General features: G+C 41.0%; 1 protein-coding gene across 2 annotated transcripts in view; it reads left to right on the plus strand.

The window, feature by feature from the left end:
• The first annotated feature begins 622 nt into the window (after positions 1-622).
• The window catches only part of irak4 (interleukin-1 receptor-associated kinase 4), a 28,094-nt gene continuing 7,885 nt past the window's right edge, over positions 623-20,831 (plus strand). Inside the window, exons 1-9 of one of the 2 annotated variants that reach the window (XM_080191118.1) lie at positions 623-671; positions 5,307-5,471; positions 7,499-7,644; positions 13,061-13,258; positions 14,036-14,196; positions 17,075-17,148; positions 17,239-17,353; positions 17,483-17,592; positions 20,263-20,446. In XM_080191118.1, coding sequence (XP_080047244.1) covers positions 5,311-5,471; positions 7,499-7,644; positions 13,061-13,258; positions 14,036-14,196; positions 17,075-17,148; positions 17,239-17,353; positions 17,483-17,592; positions 20,263-20,446 — 1,149 coding nt within the window. In that variant the 5' untranslated portion in view covers positions 623-671; positions 5,307-5,310. Of the gene's footprint in view, positions 672-5,306; positions 5,472-7,498; positions 7,645-9,166; positions 9,327-13,060; positions 13,259-14,035; positions 14,197-17,074; positions 17,149-17,238; positions 17,354-17,482; positions 17,593-20,262; positions 20,447-20,831 lie in introns of those variants that run through there. The other variant, XM_080191119.1, reaches the window with a different exon arrangement.

Here is a 20,831-nt window from a genome sequence, read left to right on the forward strand (position 1 = left end):
GGGTCACAAGAACATAAGAAATAGGAGGAGTAGGCCATCTAGCTCCTCGCACCTGCCCCACCATTCAATAAGATCCTGGCTCAGTGGAACTCAGTGGTTCAGTTCCACTTACCTGCCTGCTCCCCATAACCCTATTGATCAGAAATCTATCTACCTGCGACTTAAACTCATTTAATGAGGTAGCCACCACTGCTTCAATGGGCAGAGAATTCACCACTCTCTGGGAGAAGAATTTCCTCAACTCTGTTCTAAATTAACTCCCCCTTATTTTGAGGCTGTGCCCTCCAGTTCTTGTTTCCTTTCTAAGTCGAAATAATCTCTCCACCTCTACCCTGTCTAGCCCCTTCATTATCTTATACATCTCTATAAGATCTCCCCTCAGCCTTCTAAACTCCAATGAGTACAGGTCACATAACAAAAATCAGAGATGGGGAAGGGGGGGGAGGGGAAGAAAAAGACTATTTGATTGAGTCATCTAATCAGGTACTGAAGAGTCTGTTTGCTTCCATTAATATTCCAGTCAGGAGGCAGATTTCCAATACAGCTGGAAGTCTACAGCTGGCGGAAGCGGAAACATATGGGATGACCGGAAGCGGAAATGGCAGAGACGTAGGCAGCGGAAGTGACGGAGAAGGGACAGCCATTAGCGGAGCGGGAATCGGTGCGAGCCGGTGAGTGACATGCCCGGGGTTACCATAGTAACCGGGGAGGACGGCCGTAAGGGAGGAGCGGCCCGGTTGTGGTTAAATCCCTCCCGCCTGAGCGGTTGCAGTCGAGTCGGTTGTGATCATTCGGCTGGCGCTGCTGCCGCTTCCACACCCAGTCAGATCCACCCCTGGAAAGGGGAAGAAGTGACTGAGGATGCAGCTCAGTGTTGGCCAGGATCTCAAATCTTTAATGGTGATCTTGCAGTCAGGGTTTTGTAACGTCTCGCCAACGCCGTTCGGCTTCACAAGCCTCATCAAGGTTAAAATTGGCATCATGTTGAATTTTTTACTCCATGTCCCACGATTCAAGTGATGTACATATCAACAAAACAAAAAAGCAGTGAACCTACCACTGACCCTTGGAGAACACCACTGTCGGAAGTCTCACAACACCAGGTTAAAATCCAACAGGTTTATTTGATTGCAAAAGCCACTATCGAAGCGCTGTTAGTGGCTTTTGCTACCAAATAAACCTGTTGGACTTTAACCTGGCGTTGTGAGACTTCTTACTGTGTTTATCCCAGTTGAATGCCGGCATCTCCACATCATAAACGCCACTGTCCACAATCCTCTAATCTGAAAAACAACCGCAACCTGACACTTGAACCAATTTTTAAAATCCAGTTGCACATTGGCCCTCGGTTTTGTTGACCATACTTTTATGTGTTACCTTGTTGAACACTTTTTGTAAATTCCATTTGGACATTAGTCACATTCCCTTCATCAACCTGTTATTTCATCAAAAAATTGAATTGGATTAGTCAAGCACGGTCTGCTTTTAAGGTACAGTAGTCTGAGATCACATACCAACCAACTCAAAGCTTCTTCCTCTTTGCTATCGGATTTTTCATAGAATCCCGACTGTGGAGAAGGAGGCTAATTGGCCTATTGAGTCTGCACCAACCACAATCCCACTCAGGTCCTAGCCTCTTAAGCCCATGTATTTATCCTGCTAGTTCCCCCGACCTATGGGGCAATTTATCATGGCTAATCATCCTAACCCGCACATCTTTGGAATGTGAGAGGAAATGGAAGCACCCGGAGGAAACCCATGCAGACTCTGCATGGATAGTCACCCGAGGCCGGAATTAAATCTGGCTCCCTGGTGCTATTTGAATGGACCTATCATATATTAAGTTGATCTTTCCCTATAACCTATCTGTAACTGCAACACTATATTCTTCATCCTCTCCCTGCTTTTTCCCATATTTACTTGATGAACAGTATGCTTTATCTGAATAACATGCAAGAAACAATGCTTTTCATTGTATCCCAATATACATGACAATAATAAATCAAATCTATGCTGTCTATCTTTAATTAACTCAGACCAGCTGCCTTACCTTTCAGCCTTGTTGGAATTCTCCTAGCCTGTACATAAGAACGTAAGAACATAAGAAATAGGAGCAGGAGTAGGCCATCCAGCCCTTCGAGCCTGCCCCGCCATTCAATAAGATCATGGCTGATCTGTCGCTGCTCAGTTCCACTTTCCCGCCCTCTCCCCATAACCCTTAATCCCCTCTCCTATCAAAAACCCATCAACCCGCGTCTTAAAAATATTTAGCGAGGCAGCCTCCACCACTTCAACGGGCAGAGAATTCCAGAGATTCACCACCCTTTGAGTGAAGAAGTTCCTCCTCAACTACGTTCTAAACCACCCCCCTTTTATCTTGAGGCTGTGCCCCCTAGTCCTACTGTCTTTTTTGAGTGGGAAGAGTCTTTCCACCTCTATCCTATCCATCCCATTCATCATTTTATATGTCTCAATGAGATCTCCCCTCATTCTTCTAAACTCTAACGAGTACAAGCCCAGTTTATTCAGCCTCTCCTCATAGCTCAACCCCCTCAACTCCGGTATCAGCCTAGTAAACCTCCTCTGCACTCCCTCCAAGGCCAAAATATCTTTGCGCAGGTGCGGCGCCCAAAAATACACACAGTACTCCAGCTGCGGCCTCACCAATGCCCTATACAGCCGCAGCAAGACCTCCCTACTTTTATATTCAATCCCCCTCGCTATGAAGGCCAGCATCCTATTCGCCTTCCTGACCACCTGCTGCACCTGCAAGCTGGGTTTTTGCGACTCATGCACAAGGACCCCGAGGTCCCTCTGCACCGTCGCCTGCTGCAGTTTTTCGCCCCGTAAGTAATAGTCCTTCCTACCATTCTTCCTACCAAAGTGGACCACCTCACACTTGCCAACATTAAATTCCATTTGCCATTTCCTGGCCCATTCGCCCAGCCTATCTAGATCCTTCTGCAGACTCTCCACACCCTCCGCACAATTTGCCGTTCCCCCAATCTTGGTGTCATCAGCAAATTTCGACACTCTACACTCGGTTCCCTCCTCCAGATCATCTATATAAATGGTAAAAAGCTGAGGCCCCAGCACCGACCCCTGGGGCACCCCACTAGTCACCATCCGCCAATCCGAATAGCACCCGTTGACCCCCACTCTCTGCCTCCTATTTGACAACCAATCCTCTATCCACACTAACACCCTACCCCCAACTCCATGTCCCTCGACCTTCTGCAATAACCTCTTGTGAGGCACTTTGTCAAACGCCTTCTGAAAATCTAGAAAGACCACATCCACCGGCTCTCCTCTATCCACCGCCCTAGACACATCCTCATAGAACTCCAGTAAATTTGTCAGACACGACTTCCCTTTAATGAAACCGTGCTGCGTCTGTTCTATCAAGCAATTCCCTTCAAGATGCCTCGCAATTTCCTCCTTAATGACAGATTCTAACATTTTACCTACCACAGACGTTAAACTAACCGGCCTATAATTCCCCGCCTTTTGCCTGGCACCCTTCTTAAACAACGGCGTAACATTAGCCGTTTTCCAATCATCCGGCACTTCCCCGGAATCCAGCGACATTTGGAAAATAACCACCAAGGCATCCACTATCACCTCCGCCATTTCTTTCAGAACCCTCGGATGCATTCCATCCGGTCCTGGGGACTTGTCCACAATCAGCCCCTCCAGTCTGTCGAGCACCGCCTCTCTAGTAACAGTAATGTCATTAAGACCCTCCAGTCCTACAACCTTTCCATCGCTAACACCCAGCAAATTATTCACGTCCTCTTCCGTGAAGACAGAAACAAAAAAGTTATTCAATACCTTAGCCATATCCCCATCCCCTACCACTAGGTCCCCTTTCTCATCCTCTAAAGGACCAACATTCACCCTAGCCAGCCTCTTCCTTTTTATATATTTATAAAAACTCTTGCTATCCTTTTTTATATTAAGCGCTAGCCCAGCTTCATAGTTTCTCCTACCCTTCTTTATCAACTTCTTTGTCAATCTTTGTTGATATCTCTTCCTCAAATACCACCCATTTTTGCATTACAGTTTTTCACATCAGTCTCAGTTTTCATTTTACATTGTTCAGATTCTTTCTCATCACATTAGGCCTCTTCCAATTTTAAAATTTTATTCTCCATTTCTAAACCTTATGATGATTTTACCCAAAAGTTTCTCTACAGATATTTGGTTCACTCGGTCGACTTATTTCCCAGTACCAAATCCAGCAATACCTCTTATTTAGTTGGGTCAAGAACTTACTGATCAAGGAACCTTTGAACCCGTTTCAGAAATTCCTTCCCCCCCTTACCCTTTACTCTTTAACATCCCATTCAATATTTAGGTAATTAGGTCCCATAGTGTCACCATTTTATAGTTCTTGCACACCTCTATAATTTCCCTGCAGATTTCTTCCTCTATTTTTCTCACACATTCGACCTCTCTTCAATTCTGATGAAGAATCAAAGGACGGCATGGTGACGTAGTGATTAGTACTGCTGTCTCACAGTGCCAGGGTCTTAGGTTCAATTCCGGCCTCAGGTCATTGTCTGTGTGGAGTTTGCTCTTCCTCCCCATGTCTGCATGGGTTTCCTCCAGGTGTTTTGGTTTCCTCCCATAGTCCAAAAGTGTGTGGGTTAGGTTAATTGGCCATGCTAAATTGACCCTCGGGGGAATTGGCAGGGTAAATGTGTGGGGTTACAGAATAGGGCCTGGGTGGGATTGTAGTTGGCATAGACTCGATGGGTTGAATGGTCCCCTTCTGCACTGTAGAATTCTATGACTTTCTCTGTAAACTCTGCTTTCTCCAGACCTGCTGAGTTTTTCCAGCATCCTTAGTTCTCGTACTTGATTTTAACTGTTGGGCAGCTGCTACCTGCCAGTTTTTTGATCCTTTTGATGCTCATGCGATTTGTGAATGTGGCTTGGCTGTTAAAATTGGCTGAGTCTGCCTGTTGTCACTTTCGGATTGGCACATAGCAAGATTGCTAACTTTGCATCCTACAGTTAAAATTGAGCAGTTAGTTTTCTTCTGTGAAGGTTGGATTTGCCTCTCATTATGGGGCAAATGTTACCACCCCACCCGCCATAGGAATCAGAGCGGGTGGGAGGCAGACCATGGAAAGGTCCATTGACCTCAGGTGGGATCTTCTTCAGGGTAAGCAAAGTTGGAAAAGCTTGTCCTATGAGTCCCATTTACCCTTAATTTTTTGCCCTGATTCTTCCAGGTATTTGTATGTTTCTGATTTTCTCTAATGAAATTAAATCATATACATATTTTTTAATAAACGAAGGAAAATGAGCAAATCATTGACTCCAAAATCCTACATACGCCACTTGAACCATGGGCTCATCCGACAACTGTCAGACATGCTGGATCCACAAGATGGATGGAAGAAAGTAGCAGTAAGCATTAAAAAACCTTCAGGAGAACCAAGATACAGCCAGCTACATATAAGGTAAACCAAATTGTTCAAGGGACATATTTATTTGAACGTTTAAAGGTAATAATTTGAACCTATGAAAAATTGGTGTAGGCATCCAGCTGGGAGAATTTGCATTTAATTATTAACTAGATTTTACGCTGCTTATGCAGAGTCTCCTTGTCAGGTGGGCTCCATGCCATGGGCACATGGCTTGTCACCTACCCTAATGCCCCTGCGCCCACCCCAATTTTACCAGTGGCACAGGAAGCATCAAGAAGCCCACCTGTCCATGAGCCAATTGAGATCCTTTAATGCCTATGTAAGGGCCTCATCTGCTACTGCTGGGTTTTAACCAGAGACAGGAGAAGCTCATGTCAAAAGTCCAGCCCAACAGCTTTCACTATGCAGGTGATGGGAAAAGGAGAAGGGTGCCTTCCTAATGGGCCTATTGGATGACTCCAGACACCTTCTTCTACCACTTTGCCCCCATCACCATACTCCTCTCCCCCACTCCCCACCGTCAAGTCCACTTTAACCCCCACCTCGCATCCATTTGCCCTTCCCATCCCCTTTCTTAAAATCCAGCCCACAGTATGAGGTGATGAACTTATTTCTGGGGAAGGAAAAGGATTTAATTTTCCCTAGCCACCACTACATCACCCACCAATCTGCAACTCTCCTCGCCCCAAACCCCTGCACCCACCCACCACCCCCATTTCCCACTAATAATAGCAGACAGGATACTTCAGTATAGACAATCAGTCTATCTGCTTTCACAAAGGGTCATCTGGACTCAAAACATCAGCTCTTTTCTCTCCTTACAGATGCTGTCAAACCTGCTGAGATTTTCCAGCATTTTCTCTTTTGGTTTCAGATTCCAGCATACACAGTAATCTTGCTTTTATTTTAGACAATCAGTCTGCACTGATCTTGAACATATTAGAACTACCGTAACTAACCACACCAGTTACAGCTATAACAGTCTGTAGATGCACTATGCCCTTAAACACAAATGAAAAGCTCATATTGCTTTATTGCATATTTTCCTTCTGACTATGTGGCATTTAACTTTATTAGTTATTTAAATTGATATGTTACAAGTTCAGTTGAAAGGTACTTTGTGGTATACAAATTGGGCTTCAGTGGTGTTTTTCTTGTACAATTTATCATACAATTGATACATGACAATTCAGTGTTTTAGACATACATTGCCACTTGTTTCTCATTGTTTAATTCTATTTAGTTGTCACGCAGTTTGTAAGCTTACAAAGTAGCTTTAAATTATCAAGTATAAACTCTGTTATATTTACCATTTGGAATCATAATTTTGTTTTTTTTTTAAAAAGGACATTATCGGTATCATATTTTGCCAAATATGGGACTGAATATTTGCCCTGTTTGAGGGCATCTATAGAGGTCGGTAGATACATCGCTTTGTAGCACCAGCACCATCCATTCCGTGGAGGCATGATTGGATGCACATGGGCTACCCACCCACAAGCAGTGGGCAACCAATTAAGCAAAAGGCTATTTGAGGCTAATTGGAATTTTATGGGCCTACGATAGGGTCAGGGGCAGGCCAGTTGCTTGGAGAAGGCCTGGTGGCACACCAGGGTTACAGTTCTCCAGGCTGGTTTTGAGGTCCCGCACCTACTTGGTTACAGCAATGTTCATAGTGACCTGACAGCTATGGCCATTTTTTAATGCAAGTTATTTTTAAGATGGAAAAAGGGTGCCTTAAGGTACAAGCATTCTCTCTCTTCCTTACTTGCAACGGCAGGCTGCACTCCTTCCATGTTGGGGAGCCTCCATTGGCTCTCAGGCTTTGGGAGGCCACCCACTGCTCTTAACATATCCTTGGCCAGTTCATGGAAAATCTGTGCCAGGTGACTGCTCATGCCGCAGTTTGGGATCAGGACCCCCATTTGGCTGTAAATCTGCGATCTATCCCCAAGTCCTGTCCTTGATTTCAACTATTATTGAAGAAGGATTGTGTCTGTTGCCTATTGACTGATAGAAAAATGATGAGCGTACTGAACAGGACTATTTCATGTCTTCAGGAGATTTGAAGGAGTGATTCATATGGGCAAGAGCCCCACCACTGAGCTTCTGTTTGACTGGGGAACAACCAATGTCACAGTCCATGACTTTGTGGAAATCCTGATTCAAAATCATTTTCTAGCTGCAGCTAGCTTGCTGCTTCCAGGTAAGAAATTCTGCTTTTAGTTTATTGTATATTAGAGTAAAAATTCTGATGTAAATGTTTTTATTCTAAACGTTATTATCTGTCACATTCGTATGCCCTTATATGTAGCAGCATGTGCATCCTAGCTTTCAATTTTTCTTCTTAGTTATATTTATAACAACTATAATTTTAAGCACTCTTTTCCAAATCAACATATGGTAAAGAATTGTAACAAGTAAGTTTTTATTTGCTCATTTTTATCTAAATTCATGAATTTCCTGTGACATTGTTCATGATGTGTTAGACATAACATTATTTTATGATATGTAAGTCAAATAACATTAATTTTAGAGGATTAGTGATATTTCTGAGCTCAAATTTCTGATTATGTGGATGATTGCATGGAGATTATAAATCTGTGATCACGATCACCACTAAGAGTGTGGCACAGTGATACAGTGTTTAGCATTGCTGCCTCGCAGTGCCAGGGACCCGAGTTCAATTCCCGGCTGGGTTTGCATGTTCTCTCCGTGCCTGCGTGGTTTCCTCCGGGTGCTCCGGTTTCCTCCCACATTCTGAAACGCATGCTGGTTAGGTGCATTGACCCGAACAGGTGCTGGAGTGTGGTGACGAGAGGGATTTCACAATAACTTCATTGCACTGTTAATGTAAGCCTTACTTGTGACTAATAAATAAACTTTAAATTTAGCAATGTATTTTTATTGCTAACACTTTTTAAAGCAAAAGATGTATTAAAGGGTGTTAATAGTGGGTGGGATTCACCACACAACTGGTCGCGTGCTTCAAGATAACCCGCCATTTAATGTTTAGCTAACTCGCCTGCAGTTGCCTCTTTTTAGTCTCCCCCCTCCCTTTTTCAATAAGGGTGTTATGTTGGCAGTTTTCCAACTCTCTCACACTTGACCAGAATTTAAGGATTCTTGGAAGATTACTACTATTGCACCCACACTCTTTGTAGCTATTTCATTTAATATTCTAGAATGCAACCCATCAGGTCCAGGGGACTTAACCTTAAGCTACATTAGTTTCCCTTGTACTTTTTCTCTGGTTATTGTATTTATTTCCCCCAACACAATTTTGATTATTTAGTATTTTTGGAATGTTATTAGTGTGTTCCATTGAGAAGACTAATGCAAAGTATTAATTTAACTCCTCTTCCATGGAGAAGGAAACTTGTTGGAAAGAATTTTTGTTACAAAAAACCTTATTTAACCATGATTTCAGTAATAATGTCAATTCTACTATGAATATTGCTTTGCCTTTCACATACTTCTGAGTTTAGAAACTCAGTCATGTCAATTAAATGTTTTGCATTTAAGTTGCTCAAAGGAACATTAAAAAAAAGACGTAATTTACAAAGTTGTAGGTGTTAATAATTTTTGTTAACTTTTGATCTCTTAAAAGAGGTAGTAATGGTGAATAAGTCTTATTAACTATTAAGGCATGAATGGCATCTCTTTCATCTCTCAAGTTACCTCTCTATCCTTTACTTTCATTAGATTTTTTGCCTACTTTACCTGGCATCTCTACTTTTCTTAGTCTCCCACTATACCTCCTGACGCAACTAATTCCTGCTTCTTCAGCATGACCTGCAAAGTTGTTCATGTTCTTGGAACGAAAGTTCAGCATTCCACACATTACTGACCTGTCATCTTGTAGTGAGGTAGAAGCAGATTACAGCTGTAAGTATGCTCAAAGAGCCTTCATAATTAATGGACATAAAATCTAACTCATTATTTACCATTGGAAGATATCTGTTTAATTTAATACAAATATAAGCGAAACAAAGCAACCATGATGCTTCACCAAAACCTGTATGCCTTATGTTCTTAGTAAATGTTGAACTATATCATTTATCCTATATGCATTTTGCATGTCTAAGATCTACAATATAACTTTACCTTTGGTTCAAGAGTCATAGGCTGCGATCTTACCTTCTCACCTCACCAGCCGATAGAGGGGAGGTCTGATAAGATCACGAGATACCCAAGAAATTGGGTTCGTGCCATAGGCTCTTACCTTCTTGATTGGTCTCCCATCTAGGACCTTGTCATAAGTCTCACTGAAGTTCATGCAGACTGCATCAACTGCACTGCCCTCATCTATACACCTGGTCACCTCCTTAAAAAAAGCAGTTAAATTTGTTAGACATGATCTTCCCCTACAAAGCCACGCTGACTATCCTTGATTAATCCTTGCCTTTCCAAGTGCAGATTAATTCTGACCCTCAGAATTTTTCCAATAATTTCCCTACCACTGATGTTAGACTCTGTGGTCTATAATCACCTGTTTTTTTCCTACTGCCCTTCTTGAATAATGATACCCAATTAACTGTCCTCCTGGGAGTTGTTCTGAAGATTTTGTAATGCTACTTCACAATCTTCTATTATAACATTCCGACTTAGCTGTCCCTTGTCCCAACAGCTCCTCATATTCTTCCTTGGCCATTCTTCTTCCTGAGTCTGCTTGACTCAGTTGGTAGCTGTCTTACCTCTGAATCAGCAGGTTGTGGTTTCAGATTCTACTCCAGAGACTTGAGAATAAAAATATAGACTGACCGAGTACTGAGGAAAAACTCAGTTGGAGGTACTTTCTTTCAGATGACAGGTTATGCCCTCTGAAAAGAATATTATGATACTATTTTGAATAAGAGCAGGGGAGTTACCCCTCGTGGCCTGACCAAAATATTTATCCTTCAGTCAACATCACAATAAGAAGATTATCTGGTTATTATCATGTTGCTGTTTATAGAAGCCTGCTGTATGTAAATTGGCTGCCTCATTTCCTACATTACAACACTGGGTACACTTCAAAAGCATTCCATTGATTGCAACTCATCTTGTGATAACCTGAGGTGATGAAAGGAGCCATATAAACGCCAGGTTTCTTTTTATCACTTTGCAGATTTTTCCAGTATGTCCTTCTTGCGTCTCCATCTGTCATCATTTAAGTTTGCCCCTTTCCTGTTTTTGTCTCTCCTTTTCTTCCCAGTTTTTCTGCCACTCTGATATACTGTAGTGTAAATGAACAAACTTGATGAGTTTTTAGCAACTCTGGTGCCTGATAGAAAACAGAATCAATGCTTTCAAGCTCAGCCAAGTACTAACTACCCCACTTGTAGAAAATTGATCAAACTTTAAAAATGGCAACAAAAAGCAATTTCTAAGCAGTCATGATGTGCGCTAGAAAGTACTGAAATTCATTACACTGGCAATGAATTATGAAAAACAATCCTCTCACAATGTCGTCAAAAAACCCAATCAAGGAGATTGAATTGATAGTTAAATCGAATAATAACTTGGAAATTATTTCAGGTTATGATTCAATGACCAAAGTAAATTCGGTTAGCTTTAGATGAATTTTTGTATTGGCGACATTGCATGTTATTGATGCAGGTTGTTCACACTAATGACTGTGATGTAATCCTGCAACTGTATCAAGAACTAATCAACCCATGGATTATTTTAAAAGTAGTAGTGCTGTCAAGCCCAAAACAAGTAATACTGTGATCTGTAATAAATTGTTTTTTACTATTGTTTTAATCTGTACAGTAGTAATGATAACTTGGGAAGTTTTTTTCACTTTTTTAAATACAGACACAAAGTCAGAGGGCAGGTAAAAATAACATTCTGGCTATATGACTCATTGCTGAGTTGTCAGTTATGAGTCCGAGATGACCCTGTCAAATTCAATTCAGGGGATTTTCAAAATAGTCAGTAAGCAGTGCTGACAACAGGCAAGAAGCAGCTCACACGATTCACCTGAGATATTAAAGTGTCATTCTTTGTTTCCATTTAAATGAATTAAAATAAATTTCTAAACTTAAAAAAGCACAGAATAGCGAATGAATGTCTGTTCTATGACAGAAAACCATTAGCACCACTGAATTACGAATTAACAGATCTGCTGTGCCAAATACTTAGTTATTGATTCAAAAATATTCTTTAAGTCATAGAACTGATAAACCTTAGACGTGCATTTTCAAATGTACTTTTGTCGCACCCATATATCATGGACTGGATTTTTAAAGTGGAGTCAGGAAACCCATGCCTGGATATTTTCCGGATCCCAACCCCAGTCCACCATCTCATCATTCATGCATTGCTATTTTGAAATGTAAATGCCATAACTGAACAGGAACTCAGCATTTAGTTAATGGTGCTGAGTGTCTCCAGAAAGTGGTAGCTACCTGCAGAGTGCAATTAGCAAAGATTAGATGGCAGCCATGTTGCCTTTTGTTGCCCTGATGAAGTGAGCTCCCCAAATGGCCAGTAGCATTAATGTAAATGGAAGTGGCATGCGCCCAAAGAAAGGTAATAAGCATGATTTGCTGCAAGATTCCTCGTTTAGTTCTCCCCGCATTAAACTCGACAGACTGTTTAATGCCAAATTTTGCATTGACAGTTGCCCTCATTGGAACGTCACAGAAGCATCGGGAATTAGCTTCCCTCCAGGTACATGATGTTTAAATCATCTCTAAACCCAACCCCATCCCCACTGGCAATTGAAAATCCAGCTCACATACTTGAATTATTACGGAAGGTAAAACATTGGAGCTGGACCTTTGCGCAGATTTCAGGACCTGATGTCTGATCTAAATGGAGGTGCTGAACTCACACTTACTGACAATCCACTCACTAACGCTATCATCATGCAAGCAGACTCCTAATTGGCCACCATCATGAACAGGAGATGGATTTTTAATGCTTTCTGCCCAATCAGAAGGCCAGCAGCTTTGGAACTTGGCAGTCCCACCAGGAAAGGTAGATTTGACAACCCTATTCATGAGTCTGCTGTGATTATTTGGGAACTAACATGGAGGCACCCTCACTCTTTCGCACAGCAAGAGGGAAACCTCTTTACTGGATTGGGTTCAGTCGTAACTGTGGTCTTTCATTCGCTAGCCCCATCATTGAGACATGGAGCTTCTGACTCTGAAGTCCTTCTAACTTGCTGCCTCATTGAGTTGGCATCTTCTACACATAATGGGCTGTTCCATTAGCAGGGAAATGCTAGCAAGGCTGCAAACTTAACCCAGTGTATTGCCTTAATCACTTTAATTGGCTGTCCTCACAGGTGTAGGCAGCTGATCTGCTTCCCCATTTGCCCAGGAAACAGACAGGGCTACATCAGAGAGACATACAGATGGGGTCTCCCCTGCCTCCAACCTCTTATGTATGGCCTGGACATGTACAGCTTCCTAACTTGATGTCAAGTGCCATCTCTTTTGTAGAAGTGTAATCATCTTGGAAATTTTACTTCCCACCATGTTACAGTCTATGTTCATGATACATTTTTATAGAAGTAGTTATTTGCTGCCATTTTATTCTGTGTTTCTAAAGAGGAGGTGTCTATTTAACAGCTTAAATATTGTATTCCATGCTTATGTTGACTGATTTGTGACTTAATTTAACAGATAAAGTGCCACTGGCCATACCACCTTGTTCATTAGCTGAATTTGACAACCCTACTCATGAGTCTGCACATAAACCACTGCTACAGGTATCCACTAATGAACCTACCGACTATCCAGACAGCAGCACTGAGAAAGAGACTGTCTTACTGGTGAACAGTTCAACTCCACCTTGTCCATCTTATGATTGCTTAGAAACTAGTAAGTTAATGAAAGCAATTTTTAAAGTATTGAGCATGGTATTTAAATAATGTGACTAAAGATCCTAAAGTCAAGATTAATTGCTCTTTCAAAGAATTTGCAAATTGTAATGGAATACTGAATGCCATGAATTGATAAGATTATTCACTTCAGCCCCATTATTTTCATGAACTAATCATCTTAAATCTTTATTAATAGACAATCTCTCTGTCCAACCCATGAACCATAATTTTGACACTATATTTACCATTGAGAAATTGTAGGTATTATAGCTGAAATTCTGGCAGCAGCACAATTAAGAATATAAGGTGGGATTTTCCAGCCCTGCCCCACCGCCAGGTTTTTCCAAACCTGCATACCACCAGATCTTCCGGTCCTGCCCACCATTGGATCTTCCAATCCCTCCTAAAGTCACTGGACTTTTGTCTGGCCTGGCACATCCCCACCCTGAAAATCCGAGCCATACAATTTTTCAACAAACCTTAATGGCTTCAAACTCAAGTCATTTGAAAAACTTTGAGAGTATTTCTTCAATTTGTCTGCCTACATCTGAATTCTCCAATTGTGTATAAGCAGTCTATTCTTTGATTGCTAAGTTGAATATAATTGTTAAGACCACACATTTATGAAATACACATTCTAATATGCTGTGCAAACGTGCTGAAATTAAGCATAGTTCAGGAAACAGTAGGATTATTGTATTAAATTAGATTTTTATTATAGGTTATATTTTATCATTTTGGTAGTTACTAACATGTTTTGAAATTTGTCTTTCAGATCTTCACAATTTCAGCTATTATGAATTGATGCAGAGGACTGGTAACTTTGATGGGCGTCCAGTGTTGGATGGTGGCAGTAAGATTGGTGAGGGAGGGTTTGGAATTGTCTACAGAGCCTACATAAATAACAGAATGGTGGCTGTGAAAAAATTGACAGCAGTAAGTGCGTAATTTAACTGCGGGCATATCTTTTATTTTCATTGTTGCACATTTTAATATTTTCTGGTATACTTTAGCTGCAGGTTGGTTAGGTTTGTGGCTGTTCGTTAATTCAAGAAGAACAATTTGTTAATTGCACAGGAAATCTGTACAATGCAATTAGGCCTATCTTTATAAAGGACTTGACAGCACGGGAGAGACCGCAGAAATAATTTATGAAGATGGTCCCTGCAATGAGAGATATCAGTTACAAGGATAGATTGGAGAAGCTGGACTACTCTTGGAGAAGAGAAGGTTGAGATTAGATTTGATAAAGTTCACAATCGTGAGGGGTCTGGACAGATTGGATGGCAAAAACTGAACTGGACTAGCCATATAAACACTGCGGCTACAAGAGCAATTCAGAAGCTAGTAATCCTGCAGTGAAGAACTCACCTCCTGATTCCCCAAAAAAGTCTGTCCTGCATCCAAAAGGCAAAAGTCAGGACTGTGATGAAATACTCTCCATTTGCCTAGATGAGTGCAGCTCCCAACAACACTCAAGAAGCTCAATATCATTCAGGACAAAATAGTCTGCTTGATTGGCATCCCCTCCACATTCACTCCCTCCACTACCAGTGAACAGTAGCAGCCATGTGTACCACCTACAAATGCACTTCAGGAACTCACCAAGGCTCCTTTGGCAGCATCTTTCAAACCCACAACTACTACCATCTAGAAAGACAAAGGTAGCAGAAATATGGGGACACCACCACTGGGAAGTTTTCCTGCAATCCTGACTTGGAAATGTATTGCTATTCCTTCACTGTCGCTGGGTCAACTCGTTGAACTCTTTTGTTAAAGTACTGTGGGTGTACCTACACCACATGAACTGTGGTGGTTCAAGAAGGCGACTCACCACAATCTCCTGAAGGGCAATTGGAGATGGGCAATAAACGTTGGTCTCACCAGTGACGCTACATCCCATAAATTAATTTAAACAAGGGTTGAGAACCAAATGATACCGATGTAAGATCGGGGCATCCCAGCGAAGCTGCACCCATGCTCTCTGCAGCTGGCTCACCAGTGTGTTTAGGCCCTGCCCCACTCAGTATCAGCGTGCAATTAATCTCTCTCCAAAAAAGTGAGTGAGTGTGGGATGATTACGGTCCAGAGTACGCCTGAGAGACCGGTGCAGTTCACCACATTTTTCTCATCATTATGATAAACATTTTCTGGGAAAATTCAGACTATTGATTCACCTGGATGTTTGATTTTAGACTTGTCAATCTATTGTACGTAATTTTCTAATTCAACTCGTTTAAGTGCCATGGCATTGCTCGTGGATCAAAAAACATATTTAATCAGATAGGCAAAAAACAAAGATTTAGGGAAAAGAGTACGTAAAGGAAGCACAGCAAACTTTTTATATTACATTTCAACTTTTTATATTATATTTTCTTACATTTAAAAGGATTTTTTAAATCTCAATTTCCAGGGAAAAGGGTTCATGGCTTGAGATTTCCCTAATGTACAACATCATTTCTCCCCTTCATAAATTTCTAAATCCACAAAATACCAAGGTTCATCCATCATCAATGACACTGGAGGAAAGAAAGAAGGCGGACTAACTGACTTATTTGCATTTATACAACACCTTTCACAATCTCCAGCTGAGTACTTTTGAGGGATAATCATGTTGTGATGTATAAAATACAGCAGCTAATTTGTGCACAGCAAGGTCCCACAAACAGCAATATGTTAATGACCAGATTAGCTGTGGTGTTGATTGAAAAGTAGATATTGATTGACACTGGAGATAATTCTCCCATTTTTCTTCAAAATAGTGCTACTGAATGTTTTACATCCACTTGAGGGAGCAGACATGCTGCAGTTTAACATCTCAACTGAAAGGCACAGAAGTAACAACATAATTCCTTTCACATTTTTTCAGGCATTTTGCCACTTTCTGATTTTGCTTGTATGTATTGGGTGTTGATGAATGCTGCATGGTCTTGAATATGAATAGCCAGCAATTTACAGCTGCAATCTAAATTCAGTTTCCTCTTTAATCAGTAAGCTTTTGTCTAATTTTTTTTCATTTATGTTTCTCAATTTGGGATTAGTCATTGTCACTTGCATGGTGCCCCTTTACACAATAGTTGTGCCCTTTACTTGGAGGAAAAAGAGGATGAAATAGGATGCATGGATGTAAGGAAAGTCAACTTACATTGCAGAAGGAGCGGTCCTTCCCATTAATTCCCTTCTGTTGGTGTCAGCCTTGATTCAGCACCTTTAGTGAGTTCAATTCCCACTTCCAGCACTTGAACACACAAGGTAGACTGACACTCCATTGTAGTACTGAGAAGTCTTGCATTGTCTTGGATGAGAGATTTAATAAGGGAACCGATCTGCCATCTCAGGTGGATGTAAATAATCTCAAGGGACTTATGTCAAAGTGGTGTCCTAGCCATTACTTATTTCTCAATCAAGGCCACTAAAAGCACCAACAACACAGGTGTGACTGAATTATGCTGCTCATTGTAAAGGGATGTTTAATTTTCACTGACTAATTGAATATAATCTGTTTTATGCAAAAATAACCTTCTCAGCGTCTCATCCATCATTCCTATTTGCTTTCTTACAAGTTTCTATAAAACCTCTGAAATATGAGAGATCTTTGATTGTAAAGAGTCTTGACTTAAATAACCAAGCTCTATTGAGTTAACTGTGGTGACTTGCTATAATCTTTGACATTATACAACATGCATTTTTATTTTGTCTAAACATTAGTGTGTAGTATTTCTGAAAATCAGTGCTGGATCAAAAATAGTATGTATAATTCAATCACTGACTATAAAATTGAGTATTTTAATGAGTCAATTTTTTATATATATAGGCACTGGATCAGCATAATGTCAGTATGGGAGAGCTGAAACTTCAGTTCAGTCAAGAAATTAAAACTTTGGCAAAGTATGTACAGCTTTTAGAAATAGTTTATACCACTCATTCTGGAAGTGTACTGTTTAATCTAATGAGACTCATCATGTCATATATTGATAGATTTGAACATGAAAACCTGGTTGAGTTACTTGGTTTTTCCAATGACGGGGAACACCCCTGCTTGGTATATGACTACATGCCTAATGGGTCATTGCTGGACAGATTAGCATGCCTGGTAAGTACAACTAGTCCTCTTTAACAGTCAAAACATGGTTATCTTTATTTTCAAGAGCTTTTTTAATTAGAACACTCTACAGTAATATTCAATTCAGCAATAATTTGGTTAATTTTGAAACTTCTTCAGGATAATACAGCTCCACTTTTTTGGAATACAAGATGCAGTATTGCTCAGGGTACAGCCAGTGGATTAAAGTACTTGCATGAAAATAATCACATCCATCGTGATGTTAAAAGGTAAAAAATACCCTGAATGTTTCTATTGTTTCCTTGCATTTTATATTTTGTATTCAATATAATGCCATTCATGTAATTGTGCCTTAAAAAAAACTAGTCAAATAACTATTGGTTATTAGAACCTCCCCATTACAATGGATTCTTTAATTGATCTAGTTGAAATTCCTTTAAAGATTGTGGAAAGAAAAACTATTTTAACCAATACTTAAGTGTTAACATATTAATAAGATCCCACTATGCATGAGCAATTATTTCTGCCCTTCTGTAATATTACAGAGGAAAAAGTTGTTTAACTATTCATAGCAAGAGATATAGCAATTTTAAACAAAATGAGGATTGGGAGAAACATGATCTATTAAGAGATAAAGGACAGAATTCTGCCATCTGGATCTAAGTCCCATGGTGGTGCTGAGGACAGGGAGTGTTTCCTGCTGTGGAGGCCAACAGGAATCCACAGTGTATCTTCCGGCCGTAACCTCATTTGTTTTGCTTCTGGGGATTTAGTGTTCCGGGTTGGGGCAGATGGGCTTGATTACAAGCATCCTTCAGTGTTATCTGGATGCCATGTTGAAAAGGTGCCCAACTTAGCTACCCACAATTTAAGAAAGAGGTTGGCCCTCCTGAAGAAAGAAGATGGATCTCCATGAACACTATGAGACTGAAAGATGGACTTTGCCGATGATACTCAAGCTGGAAGATCCACCTAATAGATGCACCCCCCCATCCACTGCTGTGGTGTTCCAGGATCACTGGCATCCCAAACTCTGGAGGCAGCGCCAGGCATTCTTCAGGTAAGTTGTGACTGCTGCACACCACATTGTACTGGGCAGTTGTGTTTTCCCGCTGTGTCGTGGAGAACCCCATTAGTGGGATGCAAATCAGTTTCACACCGACCACCAGTGGCTTCCCCGATCCACCATGGCAGACACCAATGGAAGATCCTGTGGGAAATTCACGCTGGCCTAAAACCAATTATTTTGAGCCTGCTGCTGAATTTTCCCCATTCACTGCCGGCCACTGAACCTGCCCATGGGAACATGGGAGAATTCTGTTCCAACTTGGCAAGAAATATTAGATCGAAGTGAGTGAACCCTGAGTTGGAGCATTAGAATAAGAAACTCAAAAATCTAGTTTCAAATTGCAGATTTCATACTCAGCCTTCTCTCTAGATGATAATTTTTCCTACCTTAATGGGGTGTCTGTTGTAGATAAGTAAGTGTGACTGGAAGGATCTTTTTGTATAAAGCTTCAGAACGTCTTCACTTCTATGGAGGTGTCCATTTCCTACTGGAGAATAGTGTAGATGCAAGTGAAAAGGTACAAGAAAATGAATGCTAAGAAATGTTTTGCTGTTTCCACACATTTGTAATGAAGCTTTTTGTGGCTGGTTTTCCCTGTCTTTATGTTATGTGTAATCCATGTATAATTCCTTGGCTAGGAGCAGGAAAGCAACTGGCTGTCAAGCCTGAGGTGTAGAAAATGGGGTAGTTCTTCTGTTAATCTTTCTATCGCTGCAGTGAACTCCTTGACTTACACTGTGATCTCCTTCATTGAGCTGAGCTCATTACTCTGCTGTACTCAATTTTGAAGTACACAGCATAGTTAGTCACAAGAATATAAATTGCATTAGATATCCTTGGGCTTGAGTGCCAGTGATTCTACTCTACCACCTAATAAAGGAAGAATGGGACTTTCTGTTTTCCTGAGTCAAAATAGCGTGACCTCCTTCAGTTGGCATATTCTTAACAAGCGTCTGTTGTAGTACTGGTACAATGTGGGGCTAGAGATGCAAAATGCAATGGTAGCCAGGTGTACATGGTAGACTTGTGGGTGTAAACAGTAGTTCTGATCAAACTTGAAATGTGCCCATTGGTAGGAAGGCTAATTTCATTACAGCCGAGATACAGTTTATGAGTATTTCATGAAAGTGGCCTAGAACACGATTGAAGGTCCCACTTCTGCTGATATTAGAACTTGTACACCTACTTCTTGCTTCCCATTGGGAGCAGTAAATGTGGGAATTGTGACAAGAGATGTTATTAGTCAGTTCAGTAGTATGCCCCAGTACGTACAGGAAATTCCACCCTGGCTTGGATTATTGTCTGTGTGGAGTTTGCATGTCCTCCCTGTGTCTGTGTGGATTTCGTCCAGGTGCTCTGGTTTCCTCCCACAGTCTGAAAGGTGTGCTGGTTAGGTGCATTGGCCATGCTAAATTTTCCCTTAGTGTACCCGAACAGGTGCCAGAGTGTGGCGACTAAGGGATTTTCACAGTAACTTCATTGCAGTGTTAATGTAAGCCTACTTGTGACACTAATATATAAACTTTAAACATATATTCCAACAGGGTGGGGACCGGTCATAACCTGTTGCCATTTCCATTGCCAAAGGACTTTGCTCACTCCAGATGTGCCTTGATATCCACTGCCAAATGCAGGAATTTTCAGGGTCTGAGTTTCCATTTTATATTTCTTCCTGAGGCAAAATGTTTAATACAATACAATGAGCACAAAATATAGAAGGGTATATCATTTTATCTGTTCTAATATCTTTATCCCTGAGCAATCTTAAGAAGTTTATGTATCTTGTGTAATTGTCAAGTCATCGAAACCTGGCTTTCCTGCATAAGTTTTAGCTCCTCAAAGATTGTTCACTGGTCATTTTGTTTTACAGTGCAAATATTTTGTTGGATGGCACATTTGTTCCTAAGATTTCAGACTTTGGACTTACTCGAGCATCATCAAATTTAGCACAAACAATGTTAACTGAGAAAATCGTAGGCACAACTGCATACATGGCTCCAGAGGCAATGCGTGGGGAGATTACATCAAAGTCAGATGTTTTTAGCTTTGGCATAGTAAGTACTTGTGGTTATTCTCCTGAGACCTGAATGAGTAAAGTGTTCTCCAGTCAGCAAAACATTGGAGCCTATGTCTCAAGACAATTTACATTTATAATAAACTTCATACTTAGATGAATGGATTTTTCCATGTTCTGTGCTGGAAAATGAGACATCCTTGATTTTCCTGGGGGCCAATTGTAGGCTCCTGCTTCCTTGGGTGGTGAATATTACCAGATACTCACTGCAAATTTCTGATGACCCTTACCCAGACAGCTGGGCTGGAGCAGAGACTTGGAGCAAGGGTCCTATCTGAAACATCTCTGGGCAGAGTCAGAAAAATCCATACATTGTCTAAATGTTGTTAATTTTAATTATTCACCAAAGATTTGACTATTGGTGC

Source organism: Carcharhinus amblyrhynchos, chromosome 6 (genome assembly GCF_965287045.1).
Source record: "Carcharhinus amblyrhynchos chromosome 6, sCarAmb.v2.hapA, whole genome shotgun sequence".
Lineage (NCBI taxonomy): Eukaryota > Metazoa > Chordata > Chondrichthyes > Carcharhiniformes > Carcharhinidae > Carcharhinus > Carcharhinus amblyrhynchos.